Below are 22,157 nucleotides of genomic sequence, written 5' to 3' on the forward strand. Positions count from 1 at the left end.
GAAACTTTAAGGATGAAAAGGAGGTACTCAAAGAAAAGAAAGAAAAAAGTATGAAAGCTTAAATAATATCTTACTTAAGTACTCTGAGTTTGTTTAGTTTTGCTTTTTAATTTCCAATTTATTTAATTTCCAATTTATAAATAACTGATTTATAAATTGGAAAAATGTTAAAGTATGTTCATCAAAAGAAGACTGGTAAGGGAGTAAATCTGTACACCAAAACATGCCAAAAACTGTATCAGTAAATAAATATCCTGATCAATATTTTCAATAATTTAGATTGTGTTGATTGATATGATTTTAAACAGGACTAGCTTGTTTCTCTATGAAAATCTAGAGCTTCCCATATGGATATTTCTTCTTAAAGATGAAAGAGAACTCTTATTTAAACACAGTTGACAGATGGGTTAATAAATGATTTACACATAGGGTGATTAGATGCCTACCAAGTGTACTATTCATGAATTAAAACAATTCCTCCTTCACAAGATAAAAAAAGGTATCTTAGCACACTTGCATTTCATAGTTGAATGGCATTGTTAGATTGAAAATAAATTTGATTCCGTTTTAAAGTCTTGCTGTGCAACTGAGAAAAGACACAACTTTAAAAATTATTTATTTATTTTTTTATGATCAGGATCCTTCAAGCCAACTTTCAAAATGAAGATTAAACCATGTGCTTTCAACAAGAGAGCTCTGCAGGTCCTGTGTCCCTCCAGATTATCTAATGGAGGACTCTGGAGGCAGTGGGTCAGTGACGGATGTTAACCAGCTCACTTTAACAAGTGCGAAAGATTAAAAACAAAAATGTTAGCCGGGCGCAGTGGCTCACGCCTGTAATCCCAGCACTTTGGGAGGCTGAGGCGGGCGGATCACCTGAGGTCAGGAGCTCAAGACCAGCCAGGCCAACATGGTGAAACCCCGTCTCTACTAAAAATACAAAAATTAGCCGGGTATGGTGGCGGGCGCCTGTAGTCCCAGCTACTGAGGCAGGTGAATCACTTGAAGCGGGGAGGCGGAAGCTGCAGTGAGCTGAGATCGCGCCGCTGCAGTGAGCCGAGATCGCGCCACTGCACTCCAGCCTGGGCAACAGAGTGAGACTCCGTCTCAAAAAATAAATAAATAAATAAGTAAAGCACAAAAATGTTGCTTATAGGGAATATTGTGGTGAACATGTAAAGAGTTGGTGCAAAATTTACATTTAGGCCAAGCTGAATTTTGATTCTCTTCTGAGAAGTAAACATAACGTACAATGGATAGAACGTGGACTGTGGAGTTCCAGATACCCAAGGTCAAATCTGGCTTGGTTTTTTAGCTCTAAGATGTTGGGCAGGTAATACAGTCTCTCTGAGCTTACTATTTTTACTCATAAAACATATAACATCAACTTTATATGGTTCTAGGAAGGATTAATTGAGATATGTAAAGTGCTTAAAATGGCAGGTATGTAACTCGTTCACAATTGTTCCAGATTCTCCTGGATTCTTGGATTGGAATAGCCCAACAAAGTACACTTTCAGTCAGTCAGCAAATATTTACTGCGTGCCTGCTGTGTGCCAGGCACACTGATGGCATCGGGGATGCAATTACAATGAGACTCCGCCTTTGTCCATAAGGAGTTTCCACTCTGTTTGAGGAAATAATGACATAAACATGAAATTTGGCCAGTCTAGGATGCCCACTGCTAGGACAGTAGCAAAGAAGGCAAAACAAATGGCTCATATATTTTTTAAAATTTTCTCTGCTTTATACAAACAGTAAAATTGAGTAACTTCTCCTCATCCCATGTGGAATTGTTTATTTTGTTTCTGTGGGTCAGTAGATTTTGGTAGTCCACCCCATAGTAGTATAACAGCAAATTCTCAAGCTAAGCCAGAATCAGGTCAGTAGCACAGGATGGTTCTTTTATGAAGTTAAGGTCAAGCCATACTCCTTAGTCTGCAGTGGCCTTGGCTGGGAACATCAGGCCAAAATATCCTCTCTAGAAACAAGTGATATATGAACATATTTACATTTGTTCTGAGAAATCAGGGAGTATAGTCCCGTCATTAAGGACTATCTATCTCTAATTAAGCTTTTCAAGTCAGCTAACTTTAGTCCAAACTCTGGCAGGAAGAGTTATAAGGGATCGTGGCGGCTTGCTTTCTGCGTGGGAACCTGGGGGCTTTGCAGAACTGCACTTCTTACATCTCAAGCAGAGATGATATAGAGACTGTACATTATTCCCTTGGACTTTGTTTTTATTTTTTTTATGATTCTTATAGACATATCCATTTAAATAGTGTATTATATCTAATAAGTAGACTTCCTTACTAAATGGTCCGGACTTTCCTCAATGGATAAAAGTTGTTCTAAACTCAGCAGTAAAAGCAATTGGATTTATACTTATTTTTCCTATAATCATTCTTAGCAACTGGCACAGCTGTGATCTTACCGTCATTTCTTACAGTTATGATAAAGATAAGAACTAGTTAGTTTAGCTTTAACTATTTGCATTTCCAAAAAGAGCACCTGAACTTTCAAAGGAAATGATCTTAAAAAATTATACGTAGACACATACATACATATACACAAACACACACACATATAAAATATATACACACAGACCATATTCCTCTTAATCATTCTAACCAAATCTTTGCACATGTATATCCAAGTCACATTTTTTACCCATTATATAGACATTCATTTTACTTACAGGAAGAAAAAAATATTAAATTATCAACTTAATTTAAAGTTAACATCTATTTAACTTTAAAGTTAAATTTAACTACAATTTAATTTAAAGTTAACATCTGTTAACTAGAAGTTATTCCATCTTCATTCAAATAAAAACAACAGTAGAGGATCTAGTCTTTCTTTATGCTGAAGGATCAGAAATTAGAAAAATGCAATTTTGAGTTTTCTTGTTTCTTCACACACCCACCCCATTCATCCTCATTGTTTCAGTTTCTCCTGGTGTGGGACTTATATTTCCAGCCTGCCAAAAGTGAGAGCTTTCTCAACAGTGAACTCTCAAAAGATTTCTTAGCTGTGAAAGAATTACAGAATGCCAAGAAATACCTTGTCGGGGTCTACTGAATTTACATATACATGTGGGAATGAATAAGTGGTGTGTTTGTTTGAATATTAGTCAAAAATGTAAAGAAAGTTATCCTTGATTTTTCTGACCACCTTTCAGATTATCTTGCAGGATGCATGTTTGTTTGAAATTCACTGAATTCTTAAGTAGGATTTTGAATGGATGGGTGGATAAAACTATTTTCAAAAAATAATTTAGTATAGCATTGAAAGAACATGCTATATTCACTTTCTAGGCTTAGTGCATCCATTCATTCAACAAACATCTATTAAGCATTTTCTATGGTGAAATCCTGCGAGGTACTGGGAATCTGGAAATGAAAGATATACTCATTGCCATTAAAGCACTTACAGTATGACAGGAAGGGCAGCTGAATGAACAGATGTTTGTGAGAGTACGGAAGTGCTGTGACAGAGGTATGCATGGCATGCCTAGGAGAGGCAGAGGCACACAAAGTAGGCTGCAGGGTGGAGCATGATCAGAAACAGCTTCCTGGAGAAGTTGGCCTGTGGCTTGATAGTGAAGGGAGTTGCTGGGAAGAGTCATTACAACACAGGCAGAGGACAGCCTGCGGAGGCCACCCACAGGTCAGCACAGCTGGAGAATTAGGTGATGGGGGGCCGTGATGTTGGAGTGGCAAGTCATAATGAAAATGAGAATCATTTCTCCAGTGTCTAGCTCTGTGATTTATAGGTATTGCCTCTAATTCTTTCAGTCGAAAGCATTCTTAGTTGTAGTGTCTTTACAACTGAAGAAAGAGAGACTTGGAAAATTGAAGTGACTTGCCTCAGAGGCCACACATACCTAATAAATGAGTGTCAGAAAAAAAGGATTCAGACCCAATCTCATGTCCAAATCCAATTTGGAGCTTGATTTCCAGGGAGTGTTGAATAATGTGTTTATATTCTGGAAGCTTGGAGGAGACACTGAATGATTCAAACCCTTGTGCCTACTTCTTCCTTCTGGCAGAAATGAACTGATTTATCTGAGCATGAGACTCTTTGCAATATTACTTATTAAATTCTTATAAGAGCCTAACAAAAGATTTCATAACTCACAGTAGGATTTTTTTCCTTTAAATGACTTTATGTATATTTTCAAGGAGTTCATTTGTCCATAATAATTTACACTGAGGTTTAATGTAAATAATTTGTTGGGTTGACCCTGGAGTGGCAAAACTGAGAAGTGGAAAACATCTACCTGAGACAATGGAAGGAGAACTGGATTAGGAGTCCAGGGTGTGAGTTTAAATCAGCCTCTATCACTGTATAAATATTTAATTTGACTAATACAATGGTTGGTTTCATTTCCTGTCTTCTAGAAGACCATAGGCTATGGATTCCTAGCTCTACCTTGGAATCTTCTTAGTCTCAGCTTCTACAGCTGTAAAATAGAAGTATTTCCTTTGCAGGAATATTGAGAGCAGCAGTACATATGCCTGGTCTATAGCCGGTACTGGATAAAGGCCAATTTCCTTACCTTGATTCAGATGATGACACAGTCAAAAGCAAGGCTATCTGAAGACTTTTCCACCTTCTTCTCCCAAATTAAATGCAATGAGGTTATAATTATGAGAAACAAGGGACAATCTAATTCTATCCCCTCACTACCAATCTGCCTCAGTGTGGTGGCCCAGCTTTGGAACTTTAGGAAGAGACCACAACAGAAATTTGGTATCAGAATATGGAGCCACTTCTTCCCCAGTGAGGAACCCCTTCTGTAGCTCACTACTGTACCTTGCCCTCAGGATTTCAGGCAACAGTTCTTTCCTGAAACTTCCTACTCCCACTCATATTTTATTACTCCTCTAGAGCAGAGCTCCCTTATTTTGAGGAAAAAAAAATTGTCTCCCTGAAACTTTCATCTATAAGCCCCAATTTGACTCTCTGAAACAAATAAAAAACCATCTAATTTCCTTTCCATCTTTTAAATCTTCAGTTAAACACAATACTCTTTCTTTAGGTCTTCTGTCCTTCTGATGAAAAATAAATAACTTCTTCAACCATTCTTTATGTGACCTTATTGCTAGACCCCTCTCTATTTGCCACCAACACACCAAATGGAACCACAGTGCTCTAACCTGATCAACAAAGTCCAATTCACCCATTAACAGCCTGGAGGAGTTTGCTGTACCTTTACTAATGATGTCTAATTTTGAAATTGCTTTTTTAGTAGCTTCCACTGCATTTCTGGTGCACACCAAAGTTGTAGTCAACTAAAATTCTCCCCTGCCCCCTTTTTTCTTTAACACTAACTACAGTGTGGCTGTGTTTTTATAATCCTGTGTCTATGTGATTTAAAAAAAAATAAAAAGCATAGTAGAGTATTTTGCAATTAATTTCACTGGGCTAGTTTCAGCTTCTTGATAACTTTGCAAATTTGTTGTTGTACACTTTTTAAATCTCACCATCACTGCTGGAGCTCTTATAAAAGTGGCCAACACTGCTCTCGCTCACCCCCTTGGCTGTGGCACACTGCATAATTGCATGTGGTGGCCAGTGATAAGTCTGGTGCTTGGCCAAGTCAGTGATGAAAGATTCTCTTAATTTTCTAAAGTAACATTAAGTATGGAAGGGGCCTTGATTAGCTTGATTTGTGTCATCTCGGAGCTTCAAAGAGTATCCTACCAGAGTAAAGAAAACTCCCAAGAGACTTGTGATCTTTAAGAATATTGAGGTTGCCGTTTCATAACTTGACTTTATTAAATTGATATATTTAACTAACTGGCAGTGACCATAAGATGATTTACATTTAACTTTCAACCTGCAATATTGGTATGGGTTTCAGACGGGGCTAAATAGTTTGGCTCTGAAGTTTATTGTCAAAAAGTACCCAAGATTTTAAGTGTTTATCTCAATTAACATTGAAAGTCCATAAAATTACACTACACATGTTACAAGAATTATTCTGTTCTCTTGAAATTTCTGGCTTTTAGATTCCCAGACTTGGCAGGAAATCTTTTTGGCTCCTCTGTTTCTGATTTTAGCTGTTTTCACAAAATGCAAACACATGCAAAAACATTGTAATAAACCTCAGTGTTCAGTCATGTTCAGTAAGACCTCAAAAGATGTTTGCTTTGAACTGGGTTCTAAAGATGGGCATACCTTCGTGAGAATAGAAGATATCCTCTTACTCTCTATGATGTGGTTTGGCCTTTTCAGGGTCTCAAAGTAAGCTTTGTTCTGTAAGGCACATTATATTCACTTTTTGGACTAAGAATTAACAGAGAAATTTCTTCCTATAGAACATCTTGGGGCTCTTCTAGTCCCAAAAGGGGCAAGGGTTTTAGACCACGAAGGAAAGACTGTATTGCATCAAAGAGACTAGGAACATCATCACAGGGCCCACACTCTGTGCCCTGTCTTAGATGTAATGAAGCATTGGAACTGTGGTTCATTAAGATGCTGGGTCTGGTATCACTTTGTGGTTTTGCCCTAACTGATTGGTCTATAAAGTCTGTCCTAGGCATCAGTGAAACAGATTCCTACTGGATAAATTCTCCTTGGAGTAAGATGGACTTATTTTTTTTCAGTTCATACTACAACAGTCTTGGACTAAACTCCCAATGAATGAATTTGTAAACAAAAATTTAAGACTAGGCTGAAGGGGTTTAGACAATGGTATCCTCTTTCGTTAGTGGAATGTGATTGCAGTGATATCTTCTGCAAGCAGGTAATTTCACATCCTTCCCTAACTTTGTTTCCTTTCTAAGTTTTATCCATTTTCCTTGATAATGACGCTGCCTTCCCTGGAGAGAGCTTTTGACTTTTATTTCTTCTCAAAAAGACCATTTAATCTGATGGGTCTGACAGTGTCTTTGTGGTAGGCAATTCAACTGGATCTTACTCCCTTTTTCTTCTTCTTCTATTCTACCTTCAGTTTATTTTTGTTCACCTGTGTTTTTGGGTCATTCTCCAACTCAAAGCAAACGTAGTCAATTTTGAAAATGTCTTTCTCTACTTCATATTCATACTCAATTTTCTGTTGATCCTATATAGATCTAAAATATGACTTTTCCCCCATCTCTTGCTACTAGAATATCCCCGATCCTGTCATTTTGAAATATTCAACATTGTTACAAAAAGTCTTTGTCTTTATGTCTTCTGATGACATCTTCTATCTTTTGTATATTAAATTAGAAATTTGTGCTTCTTGTAATAATCCTCATTCATTCAAGAACTGTTTTGGAGAGATTCAGGTACCAAGCCCTGCACTAAGTGCTATTAATGGTAAAGAGATAGATATGTCCACCATAAAAGAGCTTCACTGGTTGCCTTAGACTAGCCCAAGGCTGTATCCCTCCCCATGGATGAGGAGTCCATGGGATCAAGATGTCTGGAGCCTGAATATGTGCTAGGCACTAGAATCCTAGAATCCCTTTCACTAGAGATCCCAAGCCTGCTCTCTGGACCTGCATTGGCCTCTTTCCTCAGTCCATCATTCCCTACAGCTAACTCTAGGTCTGAGGAGTGGGCAAGAGGCAGCTGTTTTGGGGATATGTGGACGAGCTTGGACATACAGGTACAGATATCCACATAATGTCCTCACAGAGCCCCTTGTGGTACAGTGTAGGGTGTGAGGAGAGGGGACAGGGAGATAGAGTTAGAGGTTAGCACCTACCTGCTGCTTTCTTTTTTCTGCCAAATTCTGGTGCAGAACTTGAAGGAATACAAGAATTCTAAATTTGAAACTGGCCTTCTAAGTCTGATGGAAAGTCAAAATACAGTTTATGTGATAGTTTGTTGGCAGGGCAGACCTCTGTTTGACCTCTTGGCCCAGGCCTTGCAAATATTAAGGTTGGGTCTGTGGAGTCAACAATGTAGGAGAGAGCACTTCTACCAGTGCAGTCAGTGGGCAGGTTTTCTAATAGTGGGGAGTCAAGACAGCACATAGCAGAGTGGGGTGAAGACCACACAAACATGTGGGCTGGGGGAGTCTTCCTCGAACAAGTAGCATTGGAGCTGAGACCTGCCTAGTGTAAAATCTTGCCATGTAACATCAGGAAAAGGACATGGAATGTGGAAGGGAATGTCTGGAAGAGGAAAGGAATGCCAAAGGTTGGGGGGAAGGAGACAAAGAGACAGAAGAGACACTGCCTTTGGGGGCCTTAGGGTTATTCAGTATGACTAGAGCACTGGGAGCTTCCCAAGATGGAGATGAATAGATAGTCGGGAACAAGGGCTTGCTAAGGATGCTGTCTTATTCCCTTGTCTCAACAATTTCTCAAAGTGTTCCTTTATTAATCAATCTTCCATTCATCCATGAATTTACTCCTGAAAACTTATTTGTATATGAAGCCATTTGATAATTTCCTATCACTGAAAGTACAAGATTCTTCTAATGAAAGTAACACAAAAATAAGAGATAAATGAAGAAGTAGCGTCTGATTTCCTTCCTACCTATATTATTAAAGTCTTAAGCATATCCCTCATTTTTGTACCTTTCACAATATTAGGTTGTTTTTTCCTGCCTTTCATTATAAACTAAATACTAGTACTAACGTTTATCACAGTGATTTATAATAATGACAGCCAGGGATTTGTCCTTGTCTTCATTGCTTTATAGACAGTATTTCATTTAATTCTCATAATAACCCCTGAGGAAAATGGTGTTATCACCATTTACAGATGAGAAAATGGAAATCAGGGAAGTTATGTAAATTTGCCTAATGTGCATAAGCATAAGTGGCAAAACTGGAGTTTGAACACCTTTGTTTGACTCCAAAGCCTGTCCTCTTACTTTTCTAGGTAACACCTTTGCACCTTCTGACAGTACGTAGAGTCTAGGCCAAGTCTTAATCTAATGACCAGCCCACATTAAGCAAAAGAAATAATGTACATAAACACAGGTCGTGAGTTTGGACCCACCAATGGAAATCACCTTTCAAAGTGTCCTAGAGACTGTAGGTAAAACTCCAGAGTTAGTAATTATAATAATTTGAATAAATTAAGACCCCCACTATTTTCTGATTCCAAGTCACTCTCTTATGTATTTGGAGGTCACTTCTTTTTCTTAGACAATTGGTTATGCTTCTACACATTTACTACCAGCAAGACACAACTTTACTAGTGACGCTGTTAATGGTATCAGCTGCCAAGTTTATGACAGACTAGATGATGTTCATTCATGCATTTTGCTAATTTGGTTGGAGCCTTAATTCTGCAGATAGCATTTTCTCTAAATCACTTGTGTAATTAATTAAAAAATAGAAATTTAGGCCCCTTCAATTAAATATGTTAAGGATTAAAAATATAATTTTGAATTTAAATGCACTTCGCTATTATATGACCTGAATTTGTTTACAAGTCAGTGAAAAATAATTTTTCTCACGAAGTTTACATTGTTCTATAACCTTTTAATGTGTATTAAATAATGCAAAGTTTTCTGAAATGTGAAACTGGTTTTTTGGTTGTTGAATGAAAAAAAAATTAGAGACACATCTTAAAAGAAACAAACACGTAATTACTTGTGTCCATGCATCAGTTAGAGAAATGTTTCCCTAAATATAGAGAAATTCCTAGTAATACCGCTTATCTGAAAAATCAATCACTTTTTTAAGTTAAGGAAACATGAGCCAAAAACATGAGAGACGTAAAGTCCTTGGTATTGCATGAGCATTGGGTATCAGTTTTTTTTCCATGCTCCTATCTGAGTCACAGTTCAGGAAGTTGGTCACCTTAGCCGTTTAGTCATTTTGCAAAGACACAGGTTGATTTAATTTTAAAAGAATACATTACATGTTTGGTTTAAATTATGTGACTCATATTCATATTTCACGGACCTTAGAGAATTTATACAGGTACTTTACAAATTCCAAAGTGAAATCTATTGATTTTTTTAAAGAGCTTAATGGAGGAGAATTTAAAGGCTTATTTCAAAAAGTAAAAATCAAAATTGCTAACTGATTTTTATGAGGTCAGTGTTATAATTAGATTAGTTTAAGATTAAATCAAAACAATAAGAATGTCATTTAACTACTTCTGCTGATATGTAACCAATAAGGAATACCACTTTATCTAGACCAAAAGCTTTGGATCAAAGGGAATAGGCACATATCTTGGAGATATAGCCAACAACAAATGGAGATTTGTAAAATTTCTCTCTAATTTTTTAAAATTTCACTTGGACTTTACAATTATGCTGGTAAAACTGTAGTTTAATATTAGAAATAGTTGTCTGTTTATATTTAAATATCTTTTATTGCAAGATTAAACACAAATAGTGAAAATCACTCAAATAAAATGTATGGGTTAATTACTTAATATAATGAGAACACCACTGATGCCAAGAAATGGTATTTTGAGGCTGGGCACAGTGGCTCATGTCTGTAATCCTGGCACTTTGGGAGGCTGAGGTGGGCGGATGACCTGAGGTCGGGAGTTCGAGACCAGCCTGGTCAACATGGAGAAACCCTGTCTCTACTAAAAATACCAAAAATTAGCCAGGTGTGATGGCATTGATGGCATGTGCCTGTAATCCCAGCTACTCGGGAGGCTAAGGCAGGAGAATCAATTGAACCTGGGAAGCGGAGGTTGCAGTGAGATGAGATCTCACGCCACTGCACTCCAGCCTAGGCAACAGAGCAAGACTCTGTCTCCAAATAAATAAATAAATAAATAGCACTTTGCCAGACAACTAAGAAAACCCATCAGTATTCCAGTCACAACCTCTACTTCCCACTGCAAATAAAAACTATTCTTTTACAGAAATAAACTACTTGCATTTAAAAAATAGTTTTATCACCTAAATATGCATTCATTGACCCCCAAAGTTAACCTTGCCAACTTTAAAAAATCTGGCACATCCTTTAAGTTTTTCAGTCTATAGGTGCCTCCTCCATCCCTTGCATTTGCTTTCAGTTTATCTGTTAAAGAATGCAGGACATTTGACCTGTAATATTTTCCACAGTCTGGCTTTTACTAACATCATATTCTTGGTGCAATTCAACGTGCTCCTTCGGTTCTCTATATTTTTCTGAAAATTATCCAGAAATAAGATAAAGCTCCTCTTTGGTATGACCATTCATTCATTCATTCATTCATGCATTCATTCATAGAAATGGGATCTCACTGTTATTCAGGCTGGAGTGCAAGGGCACAATCATAACTCACTGTAACTTTGAACCCTAACTCCTGGGCTCAAGCAATTCTCCCACCTCAGTCTCCCAAGTAGCTGGGACTACAGGTATGTGCCACCACACCTAGCTGGCGTGGCTATTTAATATCTGATTGTTTCTCATTTTATCATCTTAGCAGCCAGTGATACTAAATACTGATATCTATTTATTTGATGATATTCTATTCTATCATTTATTTTTTATTTATTAGGTGGAATACTTTTGTTAAGAAATCCTTTCCCTCACTTACTATTTGGTGAGCCAGTAATACAGTTCTGATAGGAAAGTAGGGTACTTGCTTGATTTGTCCTTTTTATTTATGAGTGTTCAAGACAACGAATCATTTCTCTAATAGCTCCTGAAGATAACCCTTACTTTTGTTAAACTTATGTGATACATAGCAACACATGACAATTATGATCATTGCTAAGCTCAAATTGTCCCATCTTTGGCTCATGAGAGCTCCTTCAAGTTTGTTTATGAGTCATTTTGCAATGCCCCTGGTAGTCTCCGATAGCTTCCTTGCTATTGGGTGGTACAGGATGTGCCAAGCTTACATTGTATATTTCCTGCCCTACACATGGAATCAGCCGTGTTTTGAAAATAGCTGATTTTTTAAAAAAGTCTTAGCTTATTTTAGTGAGAAGTGATATTTCAAGACAAGTCTGGTCCCCAGGGCTGCTCATTGCCCCTGAGTTTGTCATTATTTCTATCTCTTTTCAGTGGACAGTTAGTTCTCATCAACACTTTTAATTCAAATTAGAAAATACTAAGACTTTCATTTAACCTCGTTTCTTGTATCTTTATCTCCTCTTTTTTCCATACCAACAATTCTGGTTCTCAATGAAAAGTGACTCTAGAATTAGAATATCTCATAATAACTCATTTGTTTTATTCCATATTACATGCATGGTAGTCTCAGAACAAAAATACTGATACATCTAACAATAGGGATACTGAAAACAAATTATTTGCACATGCTTTCACCATTCTCTTGCAATTTGTAAGAGTCGTATGAAATCCACAATGTCATAGGATATAGCCTCTGCATACTACATTCTTTTCAGCTGCCACGTGGTCTTTGTGCCGGCAACTGCATGTTAATACCACCAGTTCCCATACCTAGGCATTTTGGCTTTCTAGAGTTTTCTCTACTAGATCACTGGGTTCACACTTTTTTTTTTAGTATCTTAAGTATATTACTTCATTCTTCTTCTAGCATAAAGCACTGCTATAAAAGTCTGATGGTAATATAAATATTTTCTCTTTAAAAATCGTGTGGTCTTTTTTGTCTAGCTCCTTAAAAGACATTTTTCTTATTTAAAAAATACAATCAATTTGCTAGAATATATCATGTGGTAGTCATTTTGATTCATTATTGTCAGGCATGCAGTGTAATATGTAATTTCTTTTTTTTTAATTTCAGGAAAGTTTTCTTGAATTAGAACTTTTTGCATAATTCTTTTCCCTTGCTTTTTGTTTTCTTCCTTAAGATCTGCTATTATCCTTATATTTGATCTCCTCTGCCTATCTTCAATGTTTGTCACTTTCCTAAGATTTTTTCTAAAGAAAAATCTCTTAATTTTTTTTTATTTTTAAACTTTCCCTCTTTTTCACTTTCTAGTGATTTTAAGCCATTATTTTTGTTTGTTTCTCCTTATGGTTTTTGCTTTTAGTCTATATTTTATTATTTTTTTAAAAGGCCATTTTGAATCTTTTCATATTTTAGTATTACAAAGGTAATATTCATAGCACTAAATTTCCAAAAAATAATAAAAATATACTTATTCATATGTATTTTTCTCAGCTCAAGGTGAAAGTTATAATCAATAATTACTTACAAACTTGAAGTAATCAGCAGTTTCTTCAGTGAGTTTATTGCACATTCAACAACAATATCTATTCACCAGTTTTAAAAGTGACTTAGCTCTTTTTTCCTACTATTTACAAACTTTATGCTTTGTATAGATTCTGTGTACATCCAGAGTCAGCTAAGATCCAGAATTTGCTTTCCTTCATTTATTTATTTTTCAGACATTTACTTTTTATCTATATTGCCAGACCCTGTTCCAGGATTTGGAAAACAAATATTAATTAAAAACAATTTTTGCCCTCTAACAACTCACAGTTAAGTAGAAAAGATGTAGAAAGTAACCAGTGAGCGCGATACATGCTTTGGTAAGGATAGGCGTAGTCTCAAGGGAGCACATGAAGATTTGAGTGAGGGGAGCCGGGGATGGCTTTCTGACTTGAAAGACAAGGTAGAAGTACAAGGAAGAAGTTCCCAAGTAGATGGGGGACAAGAGAGAAATCTGGCAAGTTTGCAGAGCTATACATAGTTTGCCAAGGCAGGAGACAGAAAAACCAGTGATGAGTAGGTCAATAGAGATACACATATTTACCAAATAATAATACCATACTTTCCAGTTGCCAAAATCTTTCAAGTTTTTAATACTCTTTTTAATTCATTATGTCATATAAAACACAACCCTCTGGTTCTATTGTCAATACCTCATAGCTAAAGAAACTCAGCTTCAGAAGAAAAGTTGTAACTCTCTAAGATACCATGGCTAATAATTTGCTGTGTTGACACGTTAAAGCATTTTAGAAAGAATGAATGAATACTATTTTTTTGTACATAATAGTGAAATAATATTATTTATTGACATAATCAACAAATATTAGGGAACATACATGTTGGCACAATGACTAGTTCAATGGTAAATGGATCTTTCTAGAGTCAATTGACCAATAATGTATGCTTTAGTCTATTTCTAAGTCCACGCAGTTACAAACAATTAGTACTAACAATTAACTAAACAATTAATGGCTAATTCATTCTTACAGTTACATTCTCTCCTTCTGTCCCTTTTCTTGTCCAACATCCACTGATAAAAGTCACCACTCTTCCAAATATGGAGCCCCTTTTTCCTGGCTTTGCCCTCTCACTTTTTCACATGGGAGTGAAGGAAAGAGAAAAATAAAAACGGCTTTTTTTTTTTTTTCAGCTAATAGTCACTTTTCAGAAAATAGGAAAGAACACTAAAATGTTTTAAGTCATTTAAAATTTAACATTCTTAGTGTTAAATTTTAGTCATTAGTCACATAATTGCTCCTTCTCATTTTCATCCTTTTAAGGCAAAGGCATTAACCTCTAAAGGAACTGTTTATCTTAACATAAAAATCTTGGAAAAAATGATACTGCAGAGTGAATCATAACATTTTATCTTAAAATGCCACTGTGTTTTTGTCCTTAGCAATGCTAAATTTATCAAGTATTTTCTCTACCAGTAAAAGGGGTCATTTCCAGAGAAATGTGGTCTGCATTGATGCTATATTTATTTGGAAGATTGTGGGCAAATTTTCAAAAATATTGTAAACAATATGAAAAAGCATTGGAGGTAACTAAACAGAAATAGCATCTGGCATATATGTAGGTCTGAAAACAAACATAACAATTTATTGGATACATCAATAATTTCAAAGACTTGAGCTTTCTAAAAATTTTTGAGTTTCTAAACCACTGTACCTAGTTTTTCATTAACTGGGGATAAATCACTGCCTGTTCTTTTGGACATGAATAGTAGTTGCTGCCTATAGAGGTTGTCGAGTTCAGAAAGCTGAATTTCGATCTCTTCATCAACTATCATAAATGTGGTAACTCCGTGTAATAATGCAGTGAGAAAACACAACATGTAGCCATCATATTAGCAGCTGCATTACAGGAAATTATAGTATGAAATTAGGAAGTGATATATGATGTTGATATCTCTGTATCTGAAGATACAGCACACATTTCAGTGCGTGGTATAATTGGTGCTCTTCATTGCAATGCTTGTGGTTTCACGTATTTCCTCTGTTGTGTCTGGGCCCTTACCCCAAATTTTCCTTCTTCCTAATATGAGTCTTCCTCCTTAAGCAGCTCCTTTATCTGGACTAATGACTAAGATTTCAGGACTAAACAAAAAAATTGTTTTTTTAATTTTTTTGCTCAAGCACTATTCTCTCCACTTTGTCTCCTTCATCACATGTATGCAGAGGCTACAACAGTTCCCAGCACATGGGAGTGCTCAATACATGTTTGTTTAAAAAAAAATGAAAGACTAGATGCCTTTCCTCTGACTTTTTCCCATAGCATCTTGATCTTACGTGTGGCAAATAACTTTTGCTTTGTATTCTAACCACTTGTATATGTTTTTTCAAGGTAAACTTTTTTATAGTAGTAATTAACTCTTGTTCAGCTCTTTGTCCCAACACCTAACACAGTACATGGCACATGAGAAGTGCTTAATAAATACCTATGGAAAAAATGATGGGTGAAGTTTTATGGGCTCCTTGGGTTAGAAATGCCCTGGTCATTCATATCGAGCTCTCATTCTTCCATGGGTTCCAAATACCTCAGGTAGTTCTTAAGAGAGTGCTCTGTAGGTTAGAATTATTGTTTAGTTTCCTTTGAAAAAGATGAGAAGAAAAATTATTCTGGTAGAAGTAGGTTTCTCATGGAATTTTTTTAAAGAAAATTAACATCAGAGGTCTTAGACAGATACTGTTTGTGAATAAATGTACCCTACACACAAGTGCCAGTCTGTTCGCATTTTGTCTAAGGATTAGTGAAAGATGAATAGAAAATACTTATTGATTGAAACAAGAGAAGCATGGCATAATAAAAATGGCAATGGATTGAGGACAGTGTGGTTCTAGTCCTACCTCACTCTCTACGATTTTCCATCTCACTGAGAATGTTTCCTTAACTATAAAATAACCAGGGGACCGACAAGAGCCTTCATCTCTGACAGGCATAGTCCCATGCCATACGTTAAGCAGTAATCACATCAGCCTCTTTGTGCCCCTTTCCCTGAGTTTATAATATATTAAATTTTCTAATTTACATGTAAACACTTATCTCAACTGCGGTTATATTAGAAACTCACAATAAGTGAAACCACATTTCAGAAAGACCTTTTCTTTCTTCCTTCCTTCTTTCTTTCTTTCCCTCCCTCCCTCCCTCCCTCTTTCTTTCTTTCTTTCTTTCTTTTTCTTTCTTTCTTTCTCTCTTTCTCTCCTTCCTTCCTTCCTTCTTTCTTTTTTTTCTAAGACATAATTTCCATGTTTTCTTTCCTTTTCCTCCTTCACATGCTCCTGTCTGCCTCTCCTTGTATCCTCTCCCCCTCTTTGTTTTTCAAGGGAAATTGCATTATGGCATTTTTTATTCATTCCCAGGTAATTACCAAAATATTATGTTGCTAGAATGACTTGATATTTAAAATGCCAATTCTTTAAAATTAAGAAAAGGACATCTGAAACTGATAGGTTTGTGCTTTGAAGGGGATTTTATTTCATTAGCGATCCCAGTGAGAGGGAGGAGGGAATGCTGGCATTTCACTGGTCTGGTGTTGGAAATGGGGAACCCGAGATAGATGTATTGGATCAAGCCTCTTGACTGGGGCCATCTTTTCTGACCCATCAGAATCAGAGATACTGATGCCTTATTCTTCGTTGTGTCCACTTGGCCTTGTACCACACTTGCATTCTTCAAAATGTTAGTTTCCTCTGTATTTTCCTCCAAGAATCTTTTTATTTTTATTTTTATTTTACTTTTTCTTCTGGGACGGAGTCTTGCTCTGTCACCCAGGTTGGAGTGCAGTGGCATGATCTCGGCTCACTGCAACCTCTGCCTCCCAGGTTCAAGTGATTCTCCTGCCTCAGCCTCCCGAGTAGCTAGGATTACAGGTACACCACCAAGCCTGGCTAATTGTTGTATTTTTTGGTAAAGACGAGGTTTCACCATGTTGGCCAGGCTGACCTCAAGTAATCCACCTGCCTCGGCATCCCAAAGTGCTGGGATTACAGGTGTGAGCCGCCACACCGGCCCCTCCGAGAGTCTTTTGCTTTATGCTCCTCATTCACTGGTGTCACCCATTGCAGTGACTTACAAATGGCAGTTACAACCAAACTCCGGTTGTATGGCCCTTGAAACAAATGGTATTGTGTAGGTTTCTCCTTTCCTGTGGTGTAGATATGACACTGACACTAAGGAAAGAAGCAAGGCTGTCAAGAAGCTTGCTTTATTTATATTCGATCATTAAGAAAACCCACGGTCATCACCAGGTCTTAGCAGAAGACTGCAAATGTCCAGACAAACGGGAAAAACCACACACTCCAGCTCCAAGGAAAGACATCGCCCTCTTCAGTGAGCGCCCAGAAACTGCTCTCCAGCATCTCTCACTGTTAACCCTCAAATGTGCAGAGGCCAACCAGGCAAGCCTCCCATGCTGGCTGCTCCAGAAAGCACATTTGTAACTCCGAGCAATTTGCCACATTGTGCTCTTACTCCTAACCACCCAGGCAAAGGAGAAAGGATGATTAGCACATAAAGGACTGACTGGTTCTGTCATGAAAGAGCCACATTGGAACAGCCCATAGCACTCCCAGGTTAGTGTCCGAATGAGGGTAAGATAGTGTGGGAAGTTCATCTCTAAGAAACAGTTTATCTATGTATAAAAATATGTATATATATATATATATATAATAAACAAAAAAAAACAGTTTATCTGAAATAAGTTCGCAGCTTTCTCTGTGTGCTTTGAGTTAAATTCCTCACAGCTTGAGGGATTTATATGAACTTAATTTTTCCCAATAGTTAATGCTTTAAGCAAACAGAACTACCTTATCTCTTTCACTATCTTATCCATTGAAAATCCTACAAGTTTGGAAGCATTTGGAAACATTTAAACTACGGCATATTAATGTTTTGCCAGTGGAAATATGATTTAGGAAGAAATATTACCACCTTTGTGATTTAACCTGTGATTTCTAAGTTTTGGGGAATACCAGCATTCTATTTCTAGCTCAATTTTTGTTTTGACATGAGCATGCCTCCTGTTTTCCCCAAGTACTTGCAAGAATACATCACAATTTTTTAAAAAAAAACTAAAATGAATTTAATTTTGTATGTTTTAAATTGTTGTATCTCAGTGACATAGAAGAGTGTCACCCTGGGCCGGGTGTGGTGGCTCATGCCTGTAATTCCGGCACTTTGGGAGGCTAAGGCAGGCAGATTACCTGAAGTCAGGAGTTCGAGACCACCCTTTCCAACATGATGAAACCCTGTCTCCACTAAAAAAAAAAAAAAAATTAGCTGGGCGGGGTGGCACATGTCTGTAGCCCCAGCTACTCAGGGAGGCTGAGGCAGGAGAATCACTTGAACCTGGGAGGCGGAAGTTGCAGTAAGCCCAGAAAAAAAAAAAAAAAAAAAGAAGAGTATCAGACTAGAATCCAGTCCAAGGATGCTTCTCCTTGCTCCTTGACTTAGGGCACTTCACTCTACCCCTCTTGGCCTCAGTTTCCCCAAGTATTAAATTGGCCTGAGGTTGTCTTGCCCTCAATGAGATAATATATGTGTTGGTCATTGGAAAGTTAAAAAGATTCTGTAGAAACAAATGTAAGCTTTTAGCACACTTATTTAATTATGTTTTAAACACATATGGTGTCCTAGGATTTATAATTTCATGATATTTCAGAATTTATTTCCAAATGTCTCTCGTCATGGAGTATAAAAGCATAACTTATCCAAAGCACCAAGTTGTTTGACAATTTTGACCACCAATGTTTAGATGAGTTTGGGATATATGTTTAATTTGATTTTATAAATTTCAACAATTTGAGTCTGTGATTACTGGTGCTCAGTGAAGTGCTAGTAAAGACACAGATGACGGAGAATTTACTAATTACATACTAATAGGTTAAGAAAGACTTAATGTAAAGTCTGGATATAAAGGTTAATTGTCTGTCCTCTATGTAAAAAATATTTTTAAGTCCATGTTTTAGATCGTCACACAAATTTATAGAATATAGAATTTGCGACTTCTTTCCTTAGCCTAATTATGAGACTATATTTATAACATTAACAACAGAAAATGTTCCACAATTTGTTTAGCATTCTGTTCCAAGATTTAGTTAGTTACTCTAGCTGCTCATTTGTTAACATGAATTAAGATCTATACGAGATCATGTCCTTTGCAGGGACATGGATGGAGCTGGAAGCCATTATCCTCAGCAAACTAACACAGGAACAGAAAACCAAACACAGCATGTTCTCACTCATAAGTGGGAGCTGAACAATGAGAACACATGGACACAGGGAGGGGAATAACACACACTGGGACCTGCTGTGGTGGCGGAGGGAGGGTAAGCATCAGGATAAATAGCTAATGCATGCAGGGCTTAATACCTAGGTGATGGGTTGATAGGTGCAGCAAACCACCATGGCACATGTTTACCTATGTAACAAACCTGCACATCCTGCACATGTATTCCAGAACTTAAAATAAAATAAAATATATTTTAAAAATCCACTTGAAAGCTATATTGTTGTTTTGCAAAAATTCTTTTCTTTTTTTTTCAAAGAGTAAGAAGTTGGCAAACTAACAATCCCACAAGTATCAACTGTAAAGGTGGGAGAATAGCAAATATTTGGTGTTGCTCTCAGATCTCACTCTCCATGATTCTTTCATTCTTTTTCTCTCCTTCTCCTGACCTTTTCAACCTCTCTTCCTCTTTACTTCTAGGGAGAAGCCTCCAGTGGAGTAGGACACTCACTGAAAAACTACATGGAAGAAGTGAGTTTTAAGGTTGCTTTATAATGTAGTCTGAAATCAGTTTATGATACAGGATGAAGCACTCACTTGGGCTTTCTCCATCTACCTGTAGGGTTTCTAGTCTGTATGTGTTCAATGGTCATGTCCACAAAAACAAGATAATAAATAATAGGTTAGCAAAACAGGTTTTGGTGCTCATTGGGAGAAAGATACTGTGTATCAGTTCAGTGATCCTGAACATGAAAGTAAAACTGCGTAAACCTGGTACTAATATATATTTTTATACACAAATATTTGTTGATATTCAAATAAATGAGAATCACATGGTTTACATTGCAGTGTGCACAAAAAAAGACACAACCGCTCTTCCTACCGAAAGAACAATCTATACTAGGTCTGGATCCATTCATGGGACAAATGGTCATCAGGGATGATATTCATACATGCCATTATGCAAAGGGCTATCCCAACAATTACATATATAGTAGATTTCACTTGGAAACTTTTTAGACTTCTAGATTTATTATTTTTGGAGATATCCAAGGGTGTTCTGTGTCATGGAACTTTGGACTGATGGCAAACTATTGCAGAACTCTCAGATAAACCAGTGGGCAGAGCCCATAAAACTTGGCCTGAAGCCAGACCACCGTGGCCACTAAATTAGCTGTCTAAATCCACTGCAGGTGGAGGGAACTGGGAAACAGTTTGGTGATGTTAAGAACCGCCTAAAAGGATTTTGTGGTTGCCCAAGCTCTTGGTTCAGCATTCCCCACTTAACAGTGGATCTGTGGGTGATAGGCCACCTCCACAAGAGGGATAGCTGATGCCTCTTGTAATATGTCCTGTCTAGGTCTAACCCCATGTTCCCACCTGGAGAGAACTGAGGTGCTGGGCCAAGACATGGGCTGCCTGCTGATGATAGAACTTAAGAATAAGTCTTCTAATTTTGTAGTTCTCATCCAAGAAAAATAGGCTTGTTTTCTTCATAATTACTAACGTGCAATGCAAATGTACATGTTGTACACAAGTGTAAATGCTCAATGTGGCAAGAAGGTGGAGAATTTATGCCTTTTCACTTAAAGTACTTAAAGGCTATTGTTCCTCAGACTGTGGTCCTCTGACTACAACACTGCCATCATCGGGGGCTTGTAAGAAATACAAAATCCTGGGGCTCAGCCCAGACCCAAATAATCAAAATCAACATCCTAACATGATCTCCATTTGATTTATATGCATCCTAAAAGTGCCAAGATGCTCTGCCATAAAGTGTCTTTTCCGACGTTCTTTCTAGGGAGTAATGGTGTGCATCATGAAAAATCCCAATTTTGTTTAAAAAATCTCCAATTTTATATAAAATAGGTAAAGAGAAAACCTTTATTTATAAATTTATATCTTGCTTATTCATCTACTCTCAATAATAATTTTTTGTCTGAAATAAAATATATAAAATCTCTCCAGTTTATGAGATCCATTACTGACTTTCAGTCTGAATTTTGCAAAACATGTGAACTGCCTTTCTTAGGGGTTTAGTATTACTCAGTACTTTCATTTATTATTGACTTATAGTGAGATTTTAGCTCTTTCTTAAGCCAACAGATGACCATTCTTTACAATAAAACTAAGATCTTAATTAGTAAACTATTAACTTACAACTAGTTGGCTTTTCTCACAGACAATCCATTTATGTATTAGAAAATATATATGTACTTAAACTCTTCTCCATTGAGAACATGTTTAGAATGTGAGCCATAAAATGATAGTCTTTTGTCTTTTCTCACTTAGGCTTTTATTTCACTTTTTCTTTTTTCTTCATGTTAGTAGAATTGGTAAACAATAAAAAAATAGTATTTATAAATGTTAGAAGCATTGAGGCTAAAACTGAGCTAGCAAACATTTGCTTTTATTTAGTACACAATAAAACTCAAACCATAGTGTTTACATTTTTAATATATTTAACATTTCTTACTAAAGTTTGAACAGCTCTTTGCAGATCAAATGCTCTTTTTTTCATCTAGTTTTATAATGAGACAGAATCATAACCACATGAAATTAGACAATTTTGTTTAGATCTGAATCAAAACTACAGAGATGATATGGTCTTCTCAAAAGTAAAGCTAAAATGGAGCTTTTATTCAACATCTTCTATTTTTTTATGTATTATTTGACTAAGATTTGTGGTTTTGACCAAATAAAAAATGAAATGTTTTATAATTGCCTACATTTCTTTGTCCTCAAAATAGCTCTGATAGTTAAATTTTTAAAAATATTACATGCTTTTTACATCTAAGATGCTTGATAACTCAAGGTGGGAATAATTTTACATCACAGAAATCTTAGTTTTTGGATTATATTAACGTTCATT

At 36.6% G+C, this 22,157-nt stretch overlaps 1 protein-coding gene across 4 annotated transcripts in view; it reads left to right on the forward strand.

Annotated features, from left to right (window-relative positions):
• The window catches only part of C8H8orf34 (chromosome 8 C8orf34 homolog), a 481,071-nt gene that overhangs the window by 418,769 nt on the left and 40,145 nt on the right, over positions 1-22,157 (forward strand). For 2 of the 4 annotated variants that reach the window (XM_009455317.5, NM_001199129.3), the window contains 1 exon segment: positions 19,766-19,816. The exons of the other annotated variants lie outside the window; for them this stretch is intronic. In XM_009455317.5, coding sequence (XP_009453592.2) covers positions 19,766-19,816 — 51 coding nt within the window. 4 annotated transcript variants of the gene reach the window in all.

This window comes from Pan troglodytes, chromosome 7 (assembly GCF_028858775.2).
Source record: "Pan troglodytes isolate AG18354 chromosome 7, NHGRI_mPanTro3-v2.0_pri, whole genome shotgun sequence".
Lineage (NCBI taxonomy): Eukaryota > Metazoa > Chordata > Mammalia > Primates > Hominidae > Pan > Pan troglodytes.